This window comes from Canis lupus, chromosome 20, assembly GCF_048164855.1.
Source record: "Canis lupus baileyi chromosome 20, mCanLup2.hap1, whole genome shotgun sequence".
Lineage (NCBI taxonomy): Eukaryota > Metazoa > Chordata > Mammalia > Carnivora > Canidae > Canis > Canis lupus.
Window position 1 is genome coordinate 46,368,307 of NC_132857.1, and position 19,498 is coordinate 46,387,804.

Here is a 19,498-nt window from a genome sequence, read left to right on the forward strand (position 1 = left end):
TTGCTTTTCAGAGCACTTTTGTTCATTCCCTTGCAAAGTCAGTATTTCTCAGGGAAGAGATTTGAAGCTATATGTTTTATGGCTCCATTCACCATCCCACAGGGCGTATCTCCAGATCAGAGCTTGAGTATGTAATGGGGACAGTGATGCATTTCTCACCCGATATCTCTGCTCTAGGATCTGAGCAGTTGGTGGAATGGGGGTGGGAGGGTACCCTCATGTCTTCTTGGGTTGGCTCTCCCAGTGTGGAACCCTCACTTTAGAAGCTGGAACAATAGCAGCCATTGCTCTAGCAGCTTTATGCAAAGGTAGAGTCTATATTCCATCAGTGTGTATTGCATCGAAGGAGAGAGCCCCCCACTCCTCACACATACTTCTTGGCCACATCTATCTAGTACCTTAGCTTTAGCAATAGGTAGCTGGAGGCAGGATGAGAAATGTTGACATCCTAACTTTCCTAATAAGAGAGACCCCTGAGCCCACTGGGGAAAGAGGGAGGGAGCCCTGTGCTTTTGGCTGTGCCAGTCTGTAGTGGAGTTTCTTGCCTTCCTGAGCTAGGAGAAAGAGATCAGGCAGGTAGGTCCTGGTACAAACATCACAAACTCTTACCTTTCTTACAGTCCCTAGTAGATTTTCTTGAGTACATCTTTCTTCATTTGTTCTTTGTCCCCAGGACGATTTCCAAAACTACAACAAATGGTTGTAGTTTTGAAATTTTTACTGGAGAGCAAATCTGTGGAGTTCCTCAAGTTGTCATGCTTCGAAGTTTTTTTTTTTTTTTTTCTTTTTTTTTTTTTTTTTCAGTCTCTACTGATTATAGGTCTGTTCTGATTTTCTATTTGCTTTTGAGTCAGTGTTTTTTCTTTTTCTTTTTTTCTTTTTTTTTTTTTAGGAATGTGTCCATTTCCTCTAGGTTAGTGTGATTTCAGTCTTAAGATTTATTAGAGGCTGGTTTTATGCCCTAGCATATGGTATAACTGGAGACTGTTCCATGTGCACTTAAAAAGAATATATATTCTGTTGATAGGTGTCTGTAGTTTTAGTTTTTTTTTAAATGCTCTCCAAGTTCTCTGTTTTTGTGTTTATTATTCCTGATTGTTCTGTGCATTGTTGAGTCAGTTATTGATACCTTCAGCCATTACTATAGAATTGTATATATCTCCCATTCTGTTAGTTTTTGCTTAATATAGTTTGGATCCTGTTGTTTGGTGCATATATGTTTATAGTTGTTTTTTCTTGATCATTTTATCAATATGTATGTCTTTCTCTGTGTCTTATAACAATTTTGAGTGATGTCTGCTTTGGTTATTTGTATATCTTTTCCCATCTTTTCATTTTCAACTTATTTTTGCCTTTCATAAATACATGGAAACCACTTCTAGCCTTGCAGCCGATGCTCTCTGTTAGGACATTCCTTAGGCAGGCTGTTTAGAACTCTGCCTTAGTTCTCACTTTCACTACGGAAGCTCTGAAGCATATGAAACAAAGGCAGGCTCTAGAGCTGATCCTTCAGGGAATTAGAGCCTAGATAAAGCATACAACCACAATTCTTTTAGAAAAGTCTGTGTAGGTCCCTCTGGTACCAGCAGCCTGTACCAGGAATATGGGCTGATGTCTTCATTGTTGCTGCTGAACTAGGGAGGGGCCATGGTTATATGTATGCTAAAACGTACTCCCTGAAAATTAGCAGCTACATTCTTCATCATCCATTCCTGATTTTAAGTTTTCATTTGATTCCAGAGTTCCAGAAAAGTTTTTGCCAGCCTATTCATTGCTTTTTGTGAAGGGATGGAGTTTTGGAGTTCCTCACTTTGATACTTTTAGTGACATCTGTGTACATATACTTTATTATATCATCTGTGAGCTTCTATCTATATAGTTGAGAGATTCACAAGTGTTTAATAATGTGATGAAATTCGTTGGTATGATAATAAATTCAGGATACAGATAACTTCTAGTAGGGAGAGGAGATTTAATGGCGAGAGGGCACACAAGGATAGTGGGAAGATGGTTCCATGACATTTTTGAACATTTGAAATTCTTTATAATTTATGGAGTTATGTATATGTCTATGACAAACATATGAACACTAATTTGGCACTCAAACATTTTGTTAAGGTAGGAAATTATGTGTTTATTTCAGTAACAAGTCTTGTTTCCCTTTAATAAGTAAAACTGGGAAACCCTACTTAAAATTTTTAAAATCCTATGTAGAATATGGAAGAAACCTTTACTTTACTTCTTAATATGTGTCGATTATCTTTCATTATTCTCCAAATCTTATTTTAGTTTTGCTCTCTCTTTCTGCAAGCTTTTCTGTAAGAACAAGATTAGGAAGTCCTGAATGTCCTGGATGTAGTTGATAGTCTACTATTCTTTTTTCTTTTTTTTTTTTTTTTTTTTTTTTTTTTTGTAGAGAAGGAAAAAAATAAAATACTGGAAAAAGCATTGAAATGGACTTTGGGAGTTCTTTTTCTTTCTTCTAATATTTAACAATATAAACTTGGAAAATTTATTTCTCTAGTCCATTTCTCTCCTCTTGGTCCACATTTATAAAATGAGAGTTGGGCTAGATAGGTTTGGGCTGTTTCAGCTCTGTAATATCAGAAGGGACAGCTGATTCCATGGAAAAAAGTATATATAGACTTTGGAGCTGGTTAAATTCGTTGTGTTCAACCACTTTCTGGTTATCTACAGTCTAAAGCTTTCTAACCTATCTGATCATTTTGTCATGGTTAAGATGGGATTATTACCACACATCTCATAGAATTGTTGAAGAATAATACACAAGATACATAATGTCTTGTGAGCACTCACCAGTAGTCTGCTTACCAGAATTCTCCATATCCCATTACATAACTGCATCATTTGCAGATGTAGTTGGGAAAAGACCAAAAATCTTTGTAGCCTTTTATTTAGTTGGCTTTTATATATGAATTATGTTTATGTTGTGAGTTATACTTGAGAGTAGTAACTTTTGTAGAGGCATTAAAGAACTTTGTAGTATTTACTCCTATGGTTAAAAGAATTATTTATTTTATTAATGTTAAATTAGTTGGTGTCTTAAGAAAATTAAAGATTAACATTAGTGTTTAACTGAACACCTCAATATCTACTACTTGGAAAGTAATACATGCGTGTATGTTTTCTGTGGGTTCATATGGTGTGCAAGTAACTATTTTCTATTTTTAAAAATGACTTAAATATCTTTATATAAACAAAAATGAGAAAATCTCACCACCTAGAGATAACCTCTATTAATATTTAGGTGTATATCTTATCCATGTTGCAACTGCAGTGCGAAAGTGCAACTCAGTGCATCTATGTGCCAGTCTGTTCTTTTCATGCATCCATACTTGTATTAATTCTATATCCTATTTATAAAAGATCTTTTTAGGCATACTCTTTATATATGTGTGTGTGTGGGTGTGGGTGTGGGTGTATATATATATATATATATATATAAATATATGTATATTATATATATATATTATATATTTTTAAATGTATTCTATTATTTGAAAGTATACTCACATACAACAGATCTTGAATACTTTCCCTGTCATTAAGAAAATCTAATACTCTTAATGGTTGTGAAGTTCTACATGTAGATCACAAAATGTACTTTATTTATACTTAATTATGCTTTTCCAGGGCTGTAATACCAGGGGCACCTGAGTGGCTCAGACTGTAACACTGCTGCCTTTGGCCCTGGTCATGATCCTGGGGTCCTGGGACTAAGCCCAGGTGGCAGACTTCTTGCTCAGCAGGAGGCCTGCTGCGCTCTCTCCCTCTGCCCCTCTCCCTGTTTGTGTGTACACGCTTTCTCTTTCTCTCTCACAAATCTTGAAAAAAAATTAAAAGACTTAACTAGTAAATGTTTGCCTTTGCAGTTTTGCTGACTATGGAGATTAATGATTTAAAATAATCTTTGACTATACTATAGTTTAAAAAATTGTATGTGGGGTTTCTTTGGTATTTCATTGATTACAAATGAGATTAAATTTTTTCTTTTCATTTGAATTGCTGATATATCTCACTATTTTTCTGAATGCTTTTTGAAATTATTCTTACTTGCCAGAAATTATATTAATTATTCTCTTGGCCATCAAATAATGCCACAGGTATTTTCATACTTTATATTTCATGTTTTCATTTGACTTTTGTCACAGTGCTCTGAGAACTTTTTTTTTATATTTCTATTCAGTTTTAAAACATTTTGGTTTATTATAATGTTCAGAGGTATAAAAATCAGAACTTCCATCATGATGGAAGTTTTTGTCTCTATTTCTGCTTTTGATTCATTTGGCTGGCTGGAAAATAACTTGGGTGAATCTGTCCCTTTGCCAAATTGCTGTGGAGGTGGTTTACATATTTTACAAATCTGGAAATAAATTTTTGCTGCTTTAAACATGAATAAAAACATAATATAGCATAGAATCCTTTTGCTACAGTTCTTTTTCCCTTAGAACTCTATAGTAATTATCCTGTTATCCTCAGGCCTTTAAAAATGAAAACAGGGCCATAGTGAAACAAACACATGTATACCTTTTAACATTTTTTTCTCATTTTGAATTTCACAGAAATATATCTCAGTGGTAGTTTTATTATTTCTGGTGCAGATTTTTTAATATGTTTCTTCATTTGTACTTTTAAATTTTTTCATAACTTTCATAGGTCATTTTGTTTCTATGCATCTTTCCGATAGCTTTCTTCAGTCTTTAGTTTCTTGTTTCATACTATAGTTCCATTGTTTTAGACACAGAACAAATATATGAATTTTGGATGATATGCCTATGTCTGAAAGCAATCTTAAAACATCTCTGCCCACACCCCTGCAAACTAACACTACTTGTGTCCTCTTGGGTTTCACTTTTCTTTTATAGACTTTCCAAGTTAGAAAGTATCATCCTCTGGTCACTAATGTCCTGGCCAGGTTATGCTGAATTAATTATGTGTCCAAATGGATGTAGTATAAGAATAGCTCACTAGGAGGAAATTTTATGGTAAGTACATATTATCTAGTAGGGGGCACTCTGACAGGAACAAAATCTTTGAAACCTGTTTGTCTGAGATAGAGGTACACTTGTGGAAATCTAAGTAATTCTTCATATAAAATATTGCTTATTAGTTCCCACTCTGTGTTTTGGGCAAGGCTTTGACAGATGAGTAATATTCAGGACTGTTCTAACTTTGCAACCTTTTTGATTTTTGTGAATATATCAGAGGATCAAGGTGCATCAGATATTAGTTGACCTTTGAACACATGGGTTTGAACTGTGTAGTTCCACTTATACACAAATTTTTTTTCCAATAAATACAGTAAGTGCATTTTATTTGTAACTTTTCTTTTTTAAATATTTCATTTATTTGTTTATTCATGAGAGGCAGAAAGAGAGGGAGAAACATAGGCAGAGGGAGAAGCAGGCCTCTCACAGGGACCCCGATGCAGGACTCAATCCCAGAATCCTGGGATCACGCCCTGAGCAAAGACAGATGCTCAACCGCTAAGCCACCCAGGCATAACCCTGTAACTTTCTTAATAACGTTTTCTTTTCTCTAGTTTACTTTATTATAAGACTACACTTTATTATAAGACTACAGTATATTATAATATGTATATATTATCCATGTATACAAAATACATGTTGTATACATGTGTACAAAATATGTGTTAATCAGCTGTTACATTAACAATAAGGCTTCTGGTCCACAGTAGGCTATTAGTAAAGTTTCTGGGGAGTCAGAAGTTATATGTGGATTTTTGACTGCTGGAGGTTCAGTGCTCCTAATCTCAACCTTGTTCAAAGCTCAATTGTAACTGTTGTCAGTGAGCTTCCATGTTATCTTATGATTTTATGTTTATACTCTTACTATTAAGCTATCAATGATTAACCTTACTATTAAGTGTTATTTTTGGTTTGTGATATTTTGATAAGTATACCTTTATGAAATAATGTCTATAAGCATTAAGTTTGTTTAGATTTTAAATGTTCTGTCACAAATGGTTATGATTTTTTCTTAATTATTAAAGTAACAAAATCCTTGCATGTTCCCTCATAATCGAATTTGGGAAACTAATCGTTTTATGACTGTTTACTTTTGATTCAGTCACTTAAATTTTTCGCTCAGTAAGTTAAACTTTTTTTTCTTTGCAGTAAAGCATTCATCTGTGTGGGATTTTGTATAAATCTTGGAAGACTGCAATAAAGTGGCAATGTCTCGGGAACCTAGCCCACCTCTCCCTGGAGATATGTCTACTGGTCCTATAGCAGAAAGCTGGTGTTATACACAGGTACATGCTGTTAAAAGTGCCTTACTTAATGTCACTTAAAAATTTTGTAGTCTTTTGAAAATATTGTAAAGCATTTTGTTATAGTTATTCCAAGTATTAGGAAAGTGGGTCAGGAGATTTTTAACATGTGACAAGTTAAAAGCAAAAAGTCCTCATTGTAAAAGTGGTCTTCTGAATCTCATAGGTTAAAGTAGTGAAATTTTCCTACATGTGGACCATCAATAACTTCAGTTTTTGTCGAGAGGAGATGGGTGAAGTGTTAAAAAGTTCAACATTCTCATCCAGCCCCAGTGACAAAATGAAATGGTAAGATTTTTGTTTTTGAAATTATCTTCAGCTACTTTATGATTTTGTTATTGTTTCTTAATAGATATTAGTCTAATTTTATATTAGATTTTTAATAAGTTCCTAATAGTATAGAGAATTATAAAGAACTAGAGATATTGATAGTATTTGTGATATTATTTAATAACTAATTTTATTTTTCTCTTGAATGTTTTAAATTTTATATTCCTCCATATGAGCCTATTGTTTTATTTTAGGTGCCTGAGGGTAAATCCAAAGGGATTAGATGATGAAAGTAAAGACTACTTGTCCTTATATTTGCTTTTAGTCAGCTGTCCAAAAAGTGAAGTTCGAGCAAAATTCAAATTTTCCCTTCTAAACGCTAAAAGGGAAGAAACAAAAGCAATGGGTAAGTGAATTGGAGTAAAGAAGTTTCTCAGTAACTACATGTTAACTTATGTACTTTTACCTAGAAAAGGATATTTTTCCCCCACTGAAATCTGTTTAACCTAAAATATGCTATGTGGCCATTGTTTATTTTTAAATGGAGTTATGGTTGTTTTACTAAAGCTTAGATTTCAGCGTGGACTAGTGCTTGGCATGTAATAAGCATTGTAAAAGATTTTGTTAAGTAAATATATAAATATAAAAAACAAAACAAAATCTTAGTCATAAGACATGCAACATTTGTTAAAAGTAATATTAAAATTTTACTTTTTCATGTCCTAAAATGATACTTGTTGCTTAGAAAAATAGTTGCTTTTAGGGCAAGGTGCCTAGTTCAATTCCTGGCAAATACAATTGTGGTCAGGAAATAATTCCCCTTTGCTGTTTTTGCCAGCTAACAGAATCTGTGGAACAATATAAAAGTTTGAATGTTCTGGTATTTTGTCACTAGAATTTTTTTGAGCAGTAGACTGAACACTGACCAAAGGAAATCAATTTTTCTGTCTCCGGGTCTATTACATTCATTTCAAGCTTCACATATATAGCCAGCTGAAATGATGTTGCCTAAAGCTTCATAATAGAAGAGCATTGTGAAAATGTACAGTATGCATAGTAGGAAAATATATCATGAACTGTCACATTAAATTTTAAGTGATTTCTAGAAGTAAATCACCGAATCAAGTAATATCATTACAAAAAAATTTCCTCCGAATAGTTTTAAATAATATTTTTTATTGTCAAAGTAATACATAGTTTCACATATTTTCCTGGTATCTGACATTTATGGTAGTGAAGTATCTTAGTTTAAGCTGCTATAATAAAGTACCATAGACCAGATTGCTTATAAACAACAGACATTGGTTTCTAACAGATCTGACACCTGAGAGTTCATGATCAGAGAGAGTGTCAACATGGTGAAGTTCTGGTGAAGGCCCTCTTCTGGATTGTAGGCTGCTGACTTCTTACTGTGTCTTTACATGGCTGATTGAACTAGGAAGCTTTGTGGAGTCTCTTTTAATTGAGCACTAATGACATTCATGAGGGATACACTCTTCACGAACTCCTCTAATTCCAATCACTGACCTCTTAATGCCATCACATTGAGGGATAGGATTTCCACATGAGAATTTTGAGGGGCTACTAGCATTCCATAATGTGGAGTCTTCAATTAGATTTATTACTACTGGTTTTTCACCTCCAGTTAATTCTTTGTATAATAGATTGTAAATACTTTCTGTTGAGGATTTCGTTTATTTTATATAATACACAGTCCTACAGTATGTTAGGCATTTGAAACATGCACCTTAGACATTATTACTACTCGTTTTTCACCTCCAGTTAATTCTTTGTATAATAGATCGTAAATACTTTCTGTTGAGGATTTCGTTTATTTTATATAATATGCAGTCCTACAGTATGTTAGGCATTTGAAACATGTACCTTAGACATTATTGATAAAGTCTTTTACAAATAATACTAAAACCAGATGGTTAGACTTTTATGAAAGTTGTTTTTAGGGGTGATGGAATTATGTCCAAAGATCTAGGAGTGATAAGAGACTTTAGCTTTTTTACCAGTTTATGGATATTTCTCCAGGTCAATAAAACTTAAATTAGTGGGATAGATGCCCCCAAGAAAGTTAAAGAATGCCCTGGTGATTTAGAGTGTACATTTTTAAAGTAGAAGCAAGAAATGAGGTGTGTGTTTCTAATCACGTTCTGATGAGGAGTATGCCTAGGCCAGTATATTCTGTTCCTCCTTCTTTACTCAAGGGCTTGCATTGTTAGAAAGATCTTTCTTCTTCAGGAGATTTAATATGGCTTTTCTTTTACTTAAGAGATCCAGAAATCTAAAAGTGAGTTCATTGATGGTGGCCAAAAATTGAATCGTGCTGTGAAACAATCTTGTCCTACCTGATATAACTCTTAAGACATTTCATGTATGAATACATGTATCTATTATTTTTATGATGGGCATATTGGCCAAGTTTTATGTTTGAGGTTTCATTTAACTGTGTTATCATTAACATTCTTAGATGATTTTTTAATTTAAACTTCTATTCTGTTTTCCACCAGAAAGCCAAAGAGCATATCGATTTGTACAAGGGAAAGACTGGGGTTTTAAAAAATTCATTCGAAGGGATTTTTTACTTGATGAAGCTAATGGTCTTTTACCAGATGACAAGCTTACATTATTTTGTGAGGTGGGTACATTTTTTATTTCAAGGAACCCCAAAGTTTTATTTCATGATAAAACAGAAATATAAAATAGAATGATATTGGGTATACTTTTTTTTTAATTGGGTAATTGGGTATGCTTTTAAAATTAAGTAACTGGTATAATAAGGTTTCATTTGTAAATGTTTTATCAGTAAAACTAGATTGTCATAGAAATCAATATAGTAAGTAGCCCATTCTGAAAAATATGCCTTGTCTATAGCTATAAGTTATATATGATAGTTAAACTACCACGTACTAAATACTTCTTCTTCTTAGGGAGACTATGGATGTATATGTCTTTATATGAAAATTTCTAAGTATCTTCTTCATCCTGAGTAATTCTAACGTAGATGTTCATTATTTTTTGTTATATTCAGGTTGACCATTTTAAACATGATTAGTAGTGTATCAGTTTGAATACGTACTGAAATATGTACATACGTACATAATGAGAGTGCCTGAAAAGATTGGGAAGCTTTTTGTTTATTCAGACAATTGAGTTCATTTAATTAAACTGATGTTATTGGCATTATAAGCAATAGCATCCCAAATTTTTATTAAGATTTGCCCATGCCTGTTCACTAACTTCTGAGGTATATTTATTTGTATAAAATGTCATATTTTAACAGTTACCAGCATAGCCCCTGTAATAATTTACGCTTAAGATTTTTCTTAATTTAAGGCTGGAATTTGCTATATCATCATTATCATTTCATGGTTTTATCTATACAAATTGTCGTGATTCCTCTTTGGAGTGAATTCAAGGATTATATTATGTTACCAATATACTTATAGAGAATATACACCAGTAACATAGTTTTATCAAAATGTTTAAGGTATGTTGGCAAATTGAACACCAATAAAAAATAAATTTATTATTAAAAAAATGTTTAAGGTAGTTGATAATTTTCATAAGAATATTAATTGAAAGGTTATGATCAAGTACACTCATTGTTAGATTTCAGTAAGTTATTGTAGACCAACGAGTGTCTTGGAAGTATGGTATCTTTAACTGCTACTAAATTAGCTTTAATCTCCTTATAGAAAATATGTAGAATTTCTTGACAACGTTATAAACTAATTGTACATTTTTATGCTGTCAGAAAAATAATTGAAATGTGGCTCTAGAGACTAATGCAAATATAGTGTATCTTATTTTCACTTAGACAAGTTAAATGAACTGTAGGATGAATTTGTTATGAATATAATTATTTGGTTGGTTAAAGCACATACCACAGATGTCTTCAGCAGAGTTTATCATTAAACAATTTGTAAAACAAATACTAAAGCATTTGTTGCCAATAGACATATTCAGAGTAGTATTTTAAATAAATACAGGTTATTTGAAAATTTTAGCATCCTTAATGTAGACTCTTCCAGAATTTTAGCAGATATCTTAAATCTTCGAATTTAAAGTACCTTAAAAAGCTATATAATCCAGTTTCAAAAATTTACTGCAGTTTAAAGTCTTTATATAAACAAACACTTTAAGAAAAAATAATTTTTTTTTTTTAGAATTAAAGTAGTGTCTCTATTTTCCTGAGCATATTACATTGGAACCTAGTCAACCAAGAAATTCAGAATGAAGGCTGAAATTAAGATCTTTTTTCAAAACATGTTTTTGAAGTTCTGTTTTTTATCCATGCTATTGACCTCCTAAAAATATAACCCACCATGCCTTACAGTTTAAGTTGGCATTGATTTAGTTTTGGATAGTTGTAATATATATCTTTTTACAGATGTAGAGACTTCTACCCTGGGCACCGTATTTAGCATTGGTGGGCAAAAGTACTTTGAACAAACAGTCCTCATGCCCTCCACCATTTCTTCCATACCTCTCATTGATGCCCTTCCTTCTACAGCACCTCCAGCACTGCTTGCAGAAGAGGAGGAAGCATTGCACTGCTCTACCTAAAGAACTGCCTCCTCCCCCTCCCCTGCAAGTGGTGCTGTAGACAGGTAAGGCAGTTTGGTGCTACCCTTTTTCTGCAAGACATAACTTCATCTTGCAAGTTCCATACTGTGAATCAAATAGCCAGAGGTAGATATTTCTAGCAGTGTAAAGAGCTCTGCCCCTTGTCTCCTTCCCAAAGAGATTCAGAAGACAGGAATTGAGGAATATGTTTGAAAAAAAGAAAACTGTTTAGATGAATTCATCTTTTAAAATCTAACAGAGTTTAAATCCTCTCATAATCTATAAACACATACTATTATTCCCTTATTGCAGAAGATTATACATATATAGGTAAAATACATGCACATATTGAGTTTTTCATAAAGTTAATTCATTTAGAGGGATACACCTTTTTTCCCATCATATTTTTTGTTGTTGTTGCTAAGATATCACTTCTGTTTTAAAATACTTGTGATAATAGATGAGGTTAGATTTTATTCTTTAAAAAGCCCTGTTATGGCAAAATGAAAAGTTGACAGCCCTGTTTCTGTCAATCAAATTTTTAAGAAGAATGCCTATCTATGACAATCAAAAAGTCTAAAACCCACTATTTTAGAAGATGATGTGCAGTTGGACTATTGAAAGTTTCTCACTGTGGAGCCACTGTGAGGGATGGTTATATAGTTGATTAGAGTGGCAAAATTTGTACCACTATGAACCATTGTAAATCCTTAGTTTTTAAAACTCATTTGGAGAATTAAGATTTTTTAAAACTAGAAACAGTAGTCACCTCAGTTCACATTAATAGGAAACCCAGATTTCTGGGGTAGTCACAACTGATTAGAATTTACACATGTGTATGAGGTTTCACTTTCCAGCATTTGTCAATTTTGAATATTGTACCTTTGCCTTTTTATTTTGAAAGAACAATTTAACCATAGGAAAGAATCTCAGACTTTTTTCTGAATTTTTTACTCTAGGTTCCATTCAGTAAGAATTTTGATTACCTATACTTGAATATGTGCTAGAAAAAATGAAAAATTTACCCGTTTTTTAATTATAGGTATCAGGAACATAATCAGATTTTATTCCATATTAATTTTTAATTAGATCATTAATTTTGCTATATAAACAGTCCTTTGAATACACCGTGAAGTATGAAATGTTAAAGTTAAAATTTGTGGTCGAAAAAAATAAAAAATAAAATAGAATTTGTGGTCGCCATGATAATACTGTGTAGTTGTATATGTCAGTAATACAGCTTCTTCTGAATTATGATTACATATACAAAATAAAAATATAACATCATCAAGATCTATGCCTGATAAAAATGGCTTTATTTTTTAATCATTTTGTTTCTTCTTTCACCTGATTTTGGCCAAATTTTTACAGTTAATGTATTATTTTGAGTTAGGATAATAATAAAATTTTAAAAATATTTTCCTAAATTAAATATGTTGTCACATTTTAATGATTTGACTGCATGTTTTATGCAGATACTTGAACTGATCCACTTCCTACTGTCTAGAAATTTTTAAAAGCAGTGCTTCATAGGAAGAAATAAATATTGTCTATGATTAAAAAAAAGTGATCTCTAAATAAACCCTGCATATCAATACCAGCATTTTTAAAGTATTAAATTATAATGGATGGTGTAACAGGGCAATCAGATAAGAATTAGTGGAAGCTTTTTTTCTTTTTTGTAGTCATTTAAAAATAATTTGGACAATTAAATTAATAGAACCTTTATTGCTTTATTTATTTATTTATTAATGTGCTTATTTATGTAAGCCCTTTCTTGGCTCCTATATTTAGAAAATCATCTTACAAGACTGTTGGGATAAATCCTGTTTTGAACCATGGTTACGTTAAAGTAGTACCACTGATTTTAAAAGATACCCAAAGAAGTATTTATGTAGTAGAAATATGGGCTAAAAAAAGGGGGGGGGGGGAATCTGAGAATTATAGGTCTAGTCTTCCTTGGATACTGATTGCCAGTGTCATTGACACATTAGTTACCTTCTTTGATCTTCCTTTGAAATCTTTTTATAAAATAAAGTGATTGGATTAGATGATTTTCTTTATATGTATTATTCCAAATAGTTAATAATGCAAGTTGGAAAAACAAAGTGGTTAATAAAGACATCCTTAGAAAAATGAAAAATTTCATTTTTCTTTAGAAGTATCCATTCATTCCCATGAAATACTGGTTTATACATCAGGATGAAGGAGAACTTCCTGAGATTTAATGTTCTCCAGATTTTTTACAGTGGACCATTATTATGCTTTCTGTGTTAGCATGGTAGTAGTTTGGTCCAGTTTATCCATTTCCAAGTTAGATTTTCTACATAGTTTACTATATTGACATGTGTCCTTATTTATGCCTACTTTTATTTAATAAATGCCTTATGAAATGTTTTTTAGTGAATAGTTACTGCTATATAACATGACCACAAAGCTAAGAAGCTTAAAACAGTAGGTAGCTAATACATAGCACTAATAATGGTTCATTTACTCTGAAATATTTGCTTTACTAGTTGAGTAGTATTTTCTTCAGTTTATTAAATGTAGTATGAAGTTTCTAATATTAATGACATACTCTTTCTTAAAAGTGGTGCACAAGACTTAGTGGTTTTAAGACTTTACTTGGTATATAGTCACCTTTAATGAGAGAAAATTTAATCCATATTATATTGAAATCTTTATAAAAGCAGTGTTTAAATCATACTAACTTTTATTATTTCATAAACAAGAGGTCTACAAATTGAACTAAATTGTATTTGTATTCTTACTGTTGATTATTATAAAAGATTTCTATGAATTTTAATGAATGCAATTGCTTTTGTGAGAATTCTTGTACTTTACAATTTAAATCAATATTACTAGATATTTAAATCAATTTTACTAGAGTCAAAACATGGAATCATACTTAAAATACTTTCCAAATTACATATCATAGATTATAGCTTTATAACCTTTTTTAAATACCATTAAAAGTCATTATGAGTGGGATGCCATGTTTATTATATGTGTAGTAAACTTTAAATGTTGATAGGTCTGTGGTGTGAGAAAATAAAAATTAGGGAAATTTCTTCCTTCACCTCACAAAAAAAAGTCTCCTGCTTATTTGTTTGACATAATCTTGTGACTTTTATTTTCCTGAAAAATAATTGCTGTAATTACTTGAATAACCAAGCATTCCAGCCAGTCGATAAGCCATTTATTTACATTGTCACTTGAATATGATCTAGTTAGGGATGCCTGGGTGGCTCAGCGGTTAAGAGTCTGCCTTTGGCTCAGGACGTGATCCCGGATTCCCAGGATCGAGTCCCACATGGGCTCCACAGAGGGAGCCTATTTCTCTGCCCCTGTCTCTCTCTCTCTCCCTCTTTCTCTCTCTCCCTCCCTCTCCCCACCCCCCCCCTCTGTGTTTCTCATGAATAAATAAAATCTTAAAAAAAAAATAAAATGATCTAGTTGGAAAGTGTTTGGGTGGTTCAGTTGGTTAAGCATCTGCCTTTGACTCAGGTCATGATCCCAGGTCCTGTGATTAAGCTCCATTTCATGATCCCTGGTCAGTGGGGGAACCTGCTTCTCTCTTTCCCTCTGCCATTCTCCCTACTTGTACTCTCTGGCTCTATCTCTCTGTCAAATAATAAAAACTTTTTAATAAAGAAAAGAAAATGATCTAGTTTGTTTCTAATTTTTTTTTGTTTCTAATTTTTTTCTATATTCTCTCCTTTAAATTGTGTCCTTAAATTTAGTTTCCAAATATTAACATTTTTGATCAGGAGTACTTTGAAATATCCAAATGATCTTAATGGTAAGAAATTTAAATACAGACTTAACTAATTATTGATACTAATTTGTAAAAGTGTTTTCTTGTCCCTTTTTATTAGGTGAGTGTGGTCCAAGATTCAGTAAATATATCAGGACATACTAATACAAATACTTTGAAGGTGCCTGAATGTCGATTAGCAGAAGACTTAGGTAATCTCTGGGAAAACACAAGATTTACAGATTGCAGTTTTTTTGTGAGAGGACAAGAATTTAAAGCTCATAAATCTGTACTTGCAGGTACTTTTAACTTTTGGGTAATATTACACATTTTTTCCATAAATCTGTGCATTAAATAATAATGCTTAATCTTGTTACAGCTCGATCCCCAGTTTTTAATGCAATGTTTGAACATGAAATGGAAGAAAGCAAAAAGGTAAACATGGTTTAAAGGCTAATATTTAATTTGTGCAAATGTAGAGTAGGGAAATGTATATTTTGAAAGTAACGGTGCATGTTCTTATTGTTACATTATGATTTTAGAAATAGATAGGAAAAGAAATAGAAAGTGGAAAAAATGTGTTTTGTAGTAGAGCAATAGATGTAGCCTAATGTGGTTGAATATTCCAAATAATAGCTATTTTGACATCCATCTGGTGGCAAAATAAATAGGTAGTTGTTATCCAAACGGATGGTTCGGGTCTATAGCTGTTTGAGAGTTCTCTGGTGAAGATGTTTATTAATCTTTTCTAGACTGTGGGTTGATTTTGTAACCCTTTTTTTTCCCAAAAACAAAAATAATGCTTACATCCTTTCTACCACTAAAATAAGATATTTATTAGATTTTTTAAATGACAAATTACATCAGTGTTACTATATATTTACTGTAATCAATATACTACCTCTTTGGTTTTCCCAAATGTTTCGCCTTCACTTGTCATTCTTGAAATGTAGTCAGATTAAAGATCAGAGATTGATTCTTTGCTGGTTGCATTACATGTGAGCTCTAACTGAATAACTCCTAAGTTTGTTTCTGTGGCTCTCCATTCTTTCTGTAGAACTAAAGGCTGCAGCACATAGCTGCTTCTTTCCTTTAGTTGTTCTGTCAGGTACTATGATTAGCCTTCTGATGACTCCACGTAAAGAGACATGAATAATGTCAAATATTATTGTCAGCAAAGGGGCAGGAAAGTGTGGTATTGTTTAGTGTTAGATGTTCAGCTTCATTGGTCCTGTGACTGAAACCAAACACAAAAATGTAGGAGTGAGAAAGGAATGACTACTCTTTGGACTTCAGTATGTATTGAGCAAAGAGGTGATGCGTCAGTAGATACTATGGCATGCCATTTTTGCAAAAGGAAGAGTTCCAAGGTAGTGGGTGTGGAATTATTTGAAGTACCTGACCCTACTTTTGCTTAAAGCTGGGAATAGCACTGGTGGTTATGGGGTCTTAGGCATTGTACTATGACCTCAGAATTCAACAAAGAAAAAGTTAATAGCTGCCTTCTTCTAAAATAGAGGTCAGAAACTGAACACACATTTTGTTTGGCATGCTTGTTTTGGTTTTTGTTGTACTCTTGAATTGAGAAATTGAGGTTTTATATGCCTACATGTTAGTGCTTCTCCTGTTAGACCTGCCTGCTTCACTTTGCCTACTTAGCTTACTGAAGATTTACTTACCTCCATTTTAAAGTAGAGTACGTGGGTGCAGATTTACTTAAATTGTCATCAAAGTTTCGCTTTGGTTCATTTGTGTGTGTGTGTGTGTGTGTGTGTGTGTGTGTGTGTGTAAGTTCTTTGAGTATAACTTTTTTTGTTGTTTTCAATATCAGAATCGAGTGGAAATAAATGATGTAGACCCTGAGGTTTTTAAAGAAATGATGAGATTCATTTACACAGGGAAAGCACCAAACCTTGACAAAATGGCTGACAACTTGTTGGCAGCTGCAGACAAAGTAAGTAATTAGGTCTTAAAAAGCTGAAAAATCTCCTCAAGCTTCATGTGTATCTAGAAAGCTATCATCAAGTGAAAACTCCAAATAACTTAAAATTGAAGTATTAATTTATACAATTTATAGATGGTTCTTGAGCATATTGGGGAAGATAATAGGAAATAAGATTTTTTGTAATGAATAAGGCATAAAAATATCTTGAGCTAGTTAGAATATATAAAATAAAAAGAAAATATTAGATTTTTTCTAATTTAATTCCCTGTATTCAGAGATTTTTTTAACATGATAGCATAGAGGAAAAAAATTTAGTTTTATAATCTTTTTTTATAATGGTGATTTCTTAAAGTTTGAGAAACAATGTAAAAATACCAGAAGAATCTCAAAGCCAGTAGTTCTCAACCATGAAAGCATATTGGGTGGCTTTTCTGAAAGTATTGATGTTCATGCCACTTTCGTCCATGTGCTTATGTGTGTGAATATGTGCATGTATATATACATATGTATGTACATATATATACATACACACACATATACACACAAACACACCGGTGGGGACAGAGTGATATTGTACTTGTTTTGTAAAATGTTATCAGTGGGGTCATTATCAGGCCAGGTATATATAGAATCTATTTTCCCTCCCAAGTTGTTATTTAAATTCCAGATATTTAATGTACAATGTAATATTAGTTTCAGATGTACAGTATAGTGATTCAGCAATTCCATAAAATACCCAGTGCTCATCACAGGTGTCCTCCTTTATTACCATCATCTAGTTAACATCCCGTGCCACCTTACCCCTTCCCCCAACTGCCCAGTTCCCTTCTGGTAGCCATCAGTTTGTTCTCTATAGTTAAGACTATTTTTCTCGATTTGCCTCTCTGTTTTTTTTTTTCCCCTTTACTCATTAGTTTCTTAAATTCCACATATAAGTGAGATTATTTTGATATTTGTCTTTCTCTGACTGATTTATTTCACTTAGCATAATACTCTCTAGCTTCATCCATGTCATTTCAAATGGCAAGATTTCATTTTTTTACAGCTGAGTAATACTCCATTGTACATACATAACACAACTTCATTATGCACTCATCCGTCAATGGATACAGGCTGTTGTAGACATGCTGCTATAAATATCAGGGTGCATGTATCCTTTTGAGTTAATATTTTTGTATTCTTTGGGTGCAATTGCTGGGTAATACAGTAGTTCTTTCTATTTTTAACTTTTTGAGGAACCTCCATACTGTTTTCCACAGTGGTTGCACCAGTTTTCATTCCCAACTTCAAGAGGGTTCCCCTTTCTCCATATCCTCACCAACACCTCCTTTATTATGTTGATTTTAGCTATTCTGACAAGTATGAAGTGATATCTCATTGTAGTTTTGATTTGCATTTCCCTGATGAAAATGATGTTGAGCATCTTTTCATGTGTATGTTGGCCGTTGGAGTGTCTTTGAAAAAATGTCTATCCATGTCTTCTTCCAATTCTTAAATTGGATTATTCTTTTTGAGGTATTGAGTTTTATAAGTTCTTCATATGTTTAAGATATTAAACCTTTACTGGATATATCATTTCCAGATATCTTCTCCTGTTTCATAGGTTGCCTTTTAGTTTTGTGGATTGGTTCATTTGCTATGCAGAAGATTTTTATTTTGATGAAGTCCCAATAGTTTATTTTTGCTTTTGTTTACCTTGTATTAGGAGACATGCAGAAAGAAGTTGGTGTGGCCAAATGTTATTGCTGGTGTTCTTTTAGCATTTTTATGGTTTGTAATACAACTTAAGTCCAGAATTGTGATGCCTCCAGTTTTGCGTTTCTTTTTCAAGATTGCTTTGGTTTCAGGGTCTTTTGTGGTTCCATACAAATTTTATGATTGTTTATTCCAGCCCTGTGAAAAATGCTTTTGATAATTTTGATAGGGATTTCATTAAATATGTAGATTACTTTGGATAACATAGACATTTTAAACAATATTTGTTCTTCCAATCCATGAGCATAGAATGCCTTTCCATTTCTTGCTCATCTTTTTTTTCCATCAGTGTTTTATATTTTTCAGAGTACAGATCTTTCACCTCTTTTGTTATTAGGTATATTCCTAAGTATCTTACTGTTTTTGGTGCAGTTGTAAATGACATGGATTCCTTAATTTCTCTTTCTGCTGCTTCATGATTAGTGTTTAGAAATAAATGGAAGAGATTTCTGTACAGTGATTTTGTATCCTGAGACTTCACTGAATTCATGTACAACTTCTAGCAGTTTCTTGGTGGAGCCTTTCAGATTTTTTATTGTCTTCTGCAAATAGGGAAAGTTTTACTACTTCTTGCTAGTTTGGACTCCTTTTATTTCTTTTTATTGTCTGATTGCTGTGGCTAGGACTATGTATATTGAATTAAAATGGTGAGAGTAGACATCCTTGTCTTATTACTGACCTCAGAGGAAAGACTCAGTTTTTCCCCAATGAGAATGATATTAGCTGTGGGTTTTTCATATGTGGCCTTTATGTGTTGAGATATGTTCCCACTAAACCTACTTTGTTGAGGGTTTTTAATCATGAATGGATGTTTTACTTTGTCAAATGCATTTCCTGCATGTGTTGAAATGATCACATGGTTCTTAGCCTTTCTTTTATT

General features: G+C 32.7%; 1 protein-coding gene across 4 annotated transcripts in view; it reads left to right on the top strand.

Moving 5' to 3' along the window:
* SPOPL (speckle type BTB/POZ protein like) overlaps positions 1-19,498 on the top strand; it is a 72,916-nt gene that overhangs the window by 41,862 nt on the left and 11,556 nt on the right. For all 4 annotated transcript variants that reach the window (XM_072789052.1, XM_072789049.1, XM_072789050.1 and 1 more), the window contains exons 2-8: positions 6,159-6,295; positions 6,480-6,601; positions 6,838-6,989; positions 9,103-9,230; positions 15,040-15,217; positions 15,298-15,353; positions 16,750-16,872. In XM_072789052.1, the coding sequence (XP_072645153.1) occupies positions 6,218-6,295; positions 6,480-6,601; positions 6,838-6,989; positions 9,103-9,230; positions 15,040-15,217; positions 15,298-15,353; positions 16,750-16,872 (837 nt within the window). In that variant the 5' untranslated portion in view covers positions 6,159-6,217. The remainder of the gene's footprint in view (positions 1-6,158; positions 6,296-6,479; positions 6,602-6,837; positions 6,990-9,102; positions 9,231-15,039; positions 15,218-15,297; positions 15,354-16,749; positions 16,873-19,498) is intronic.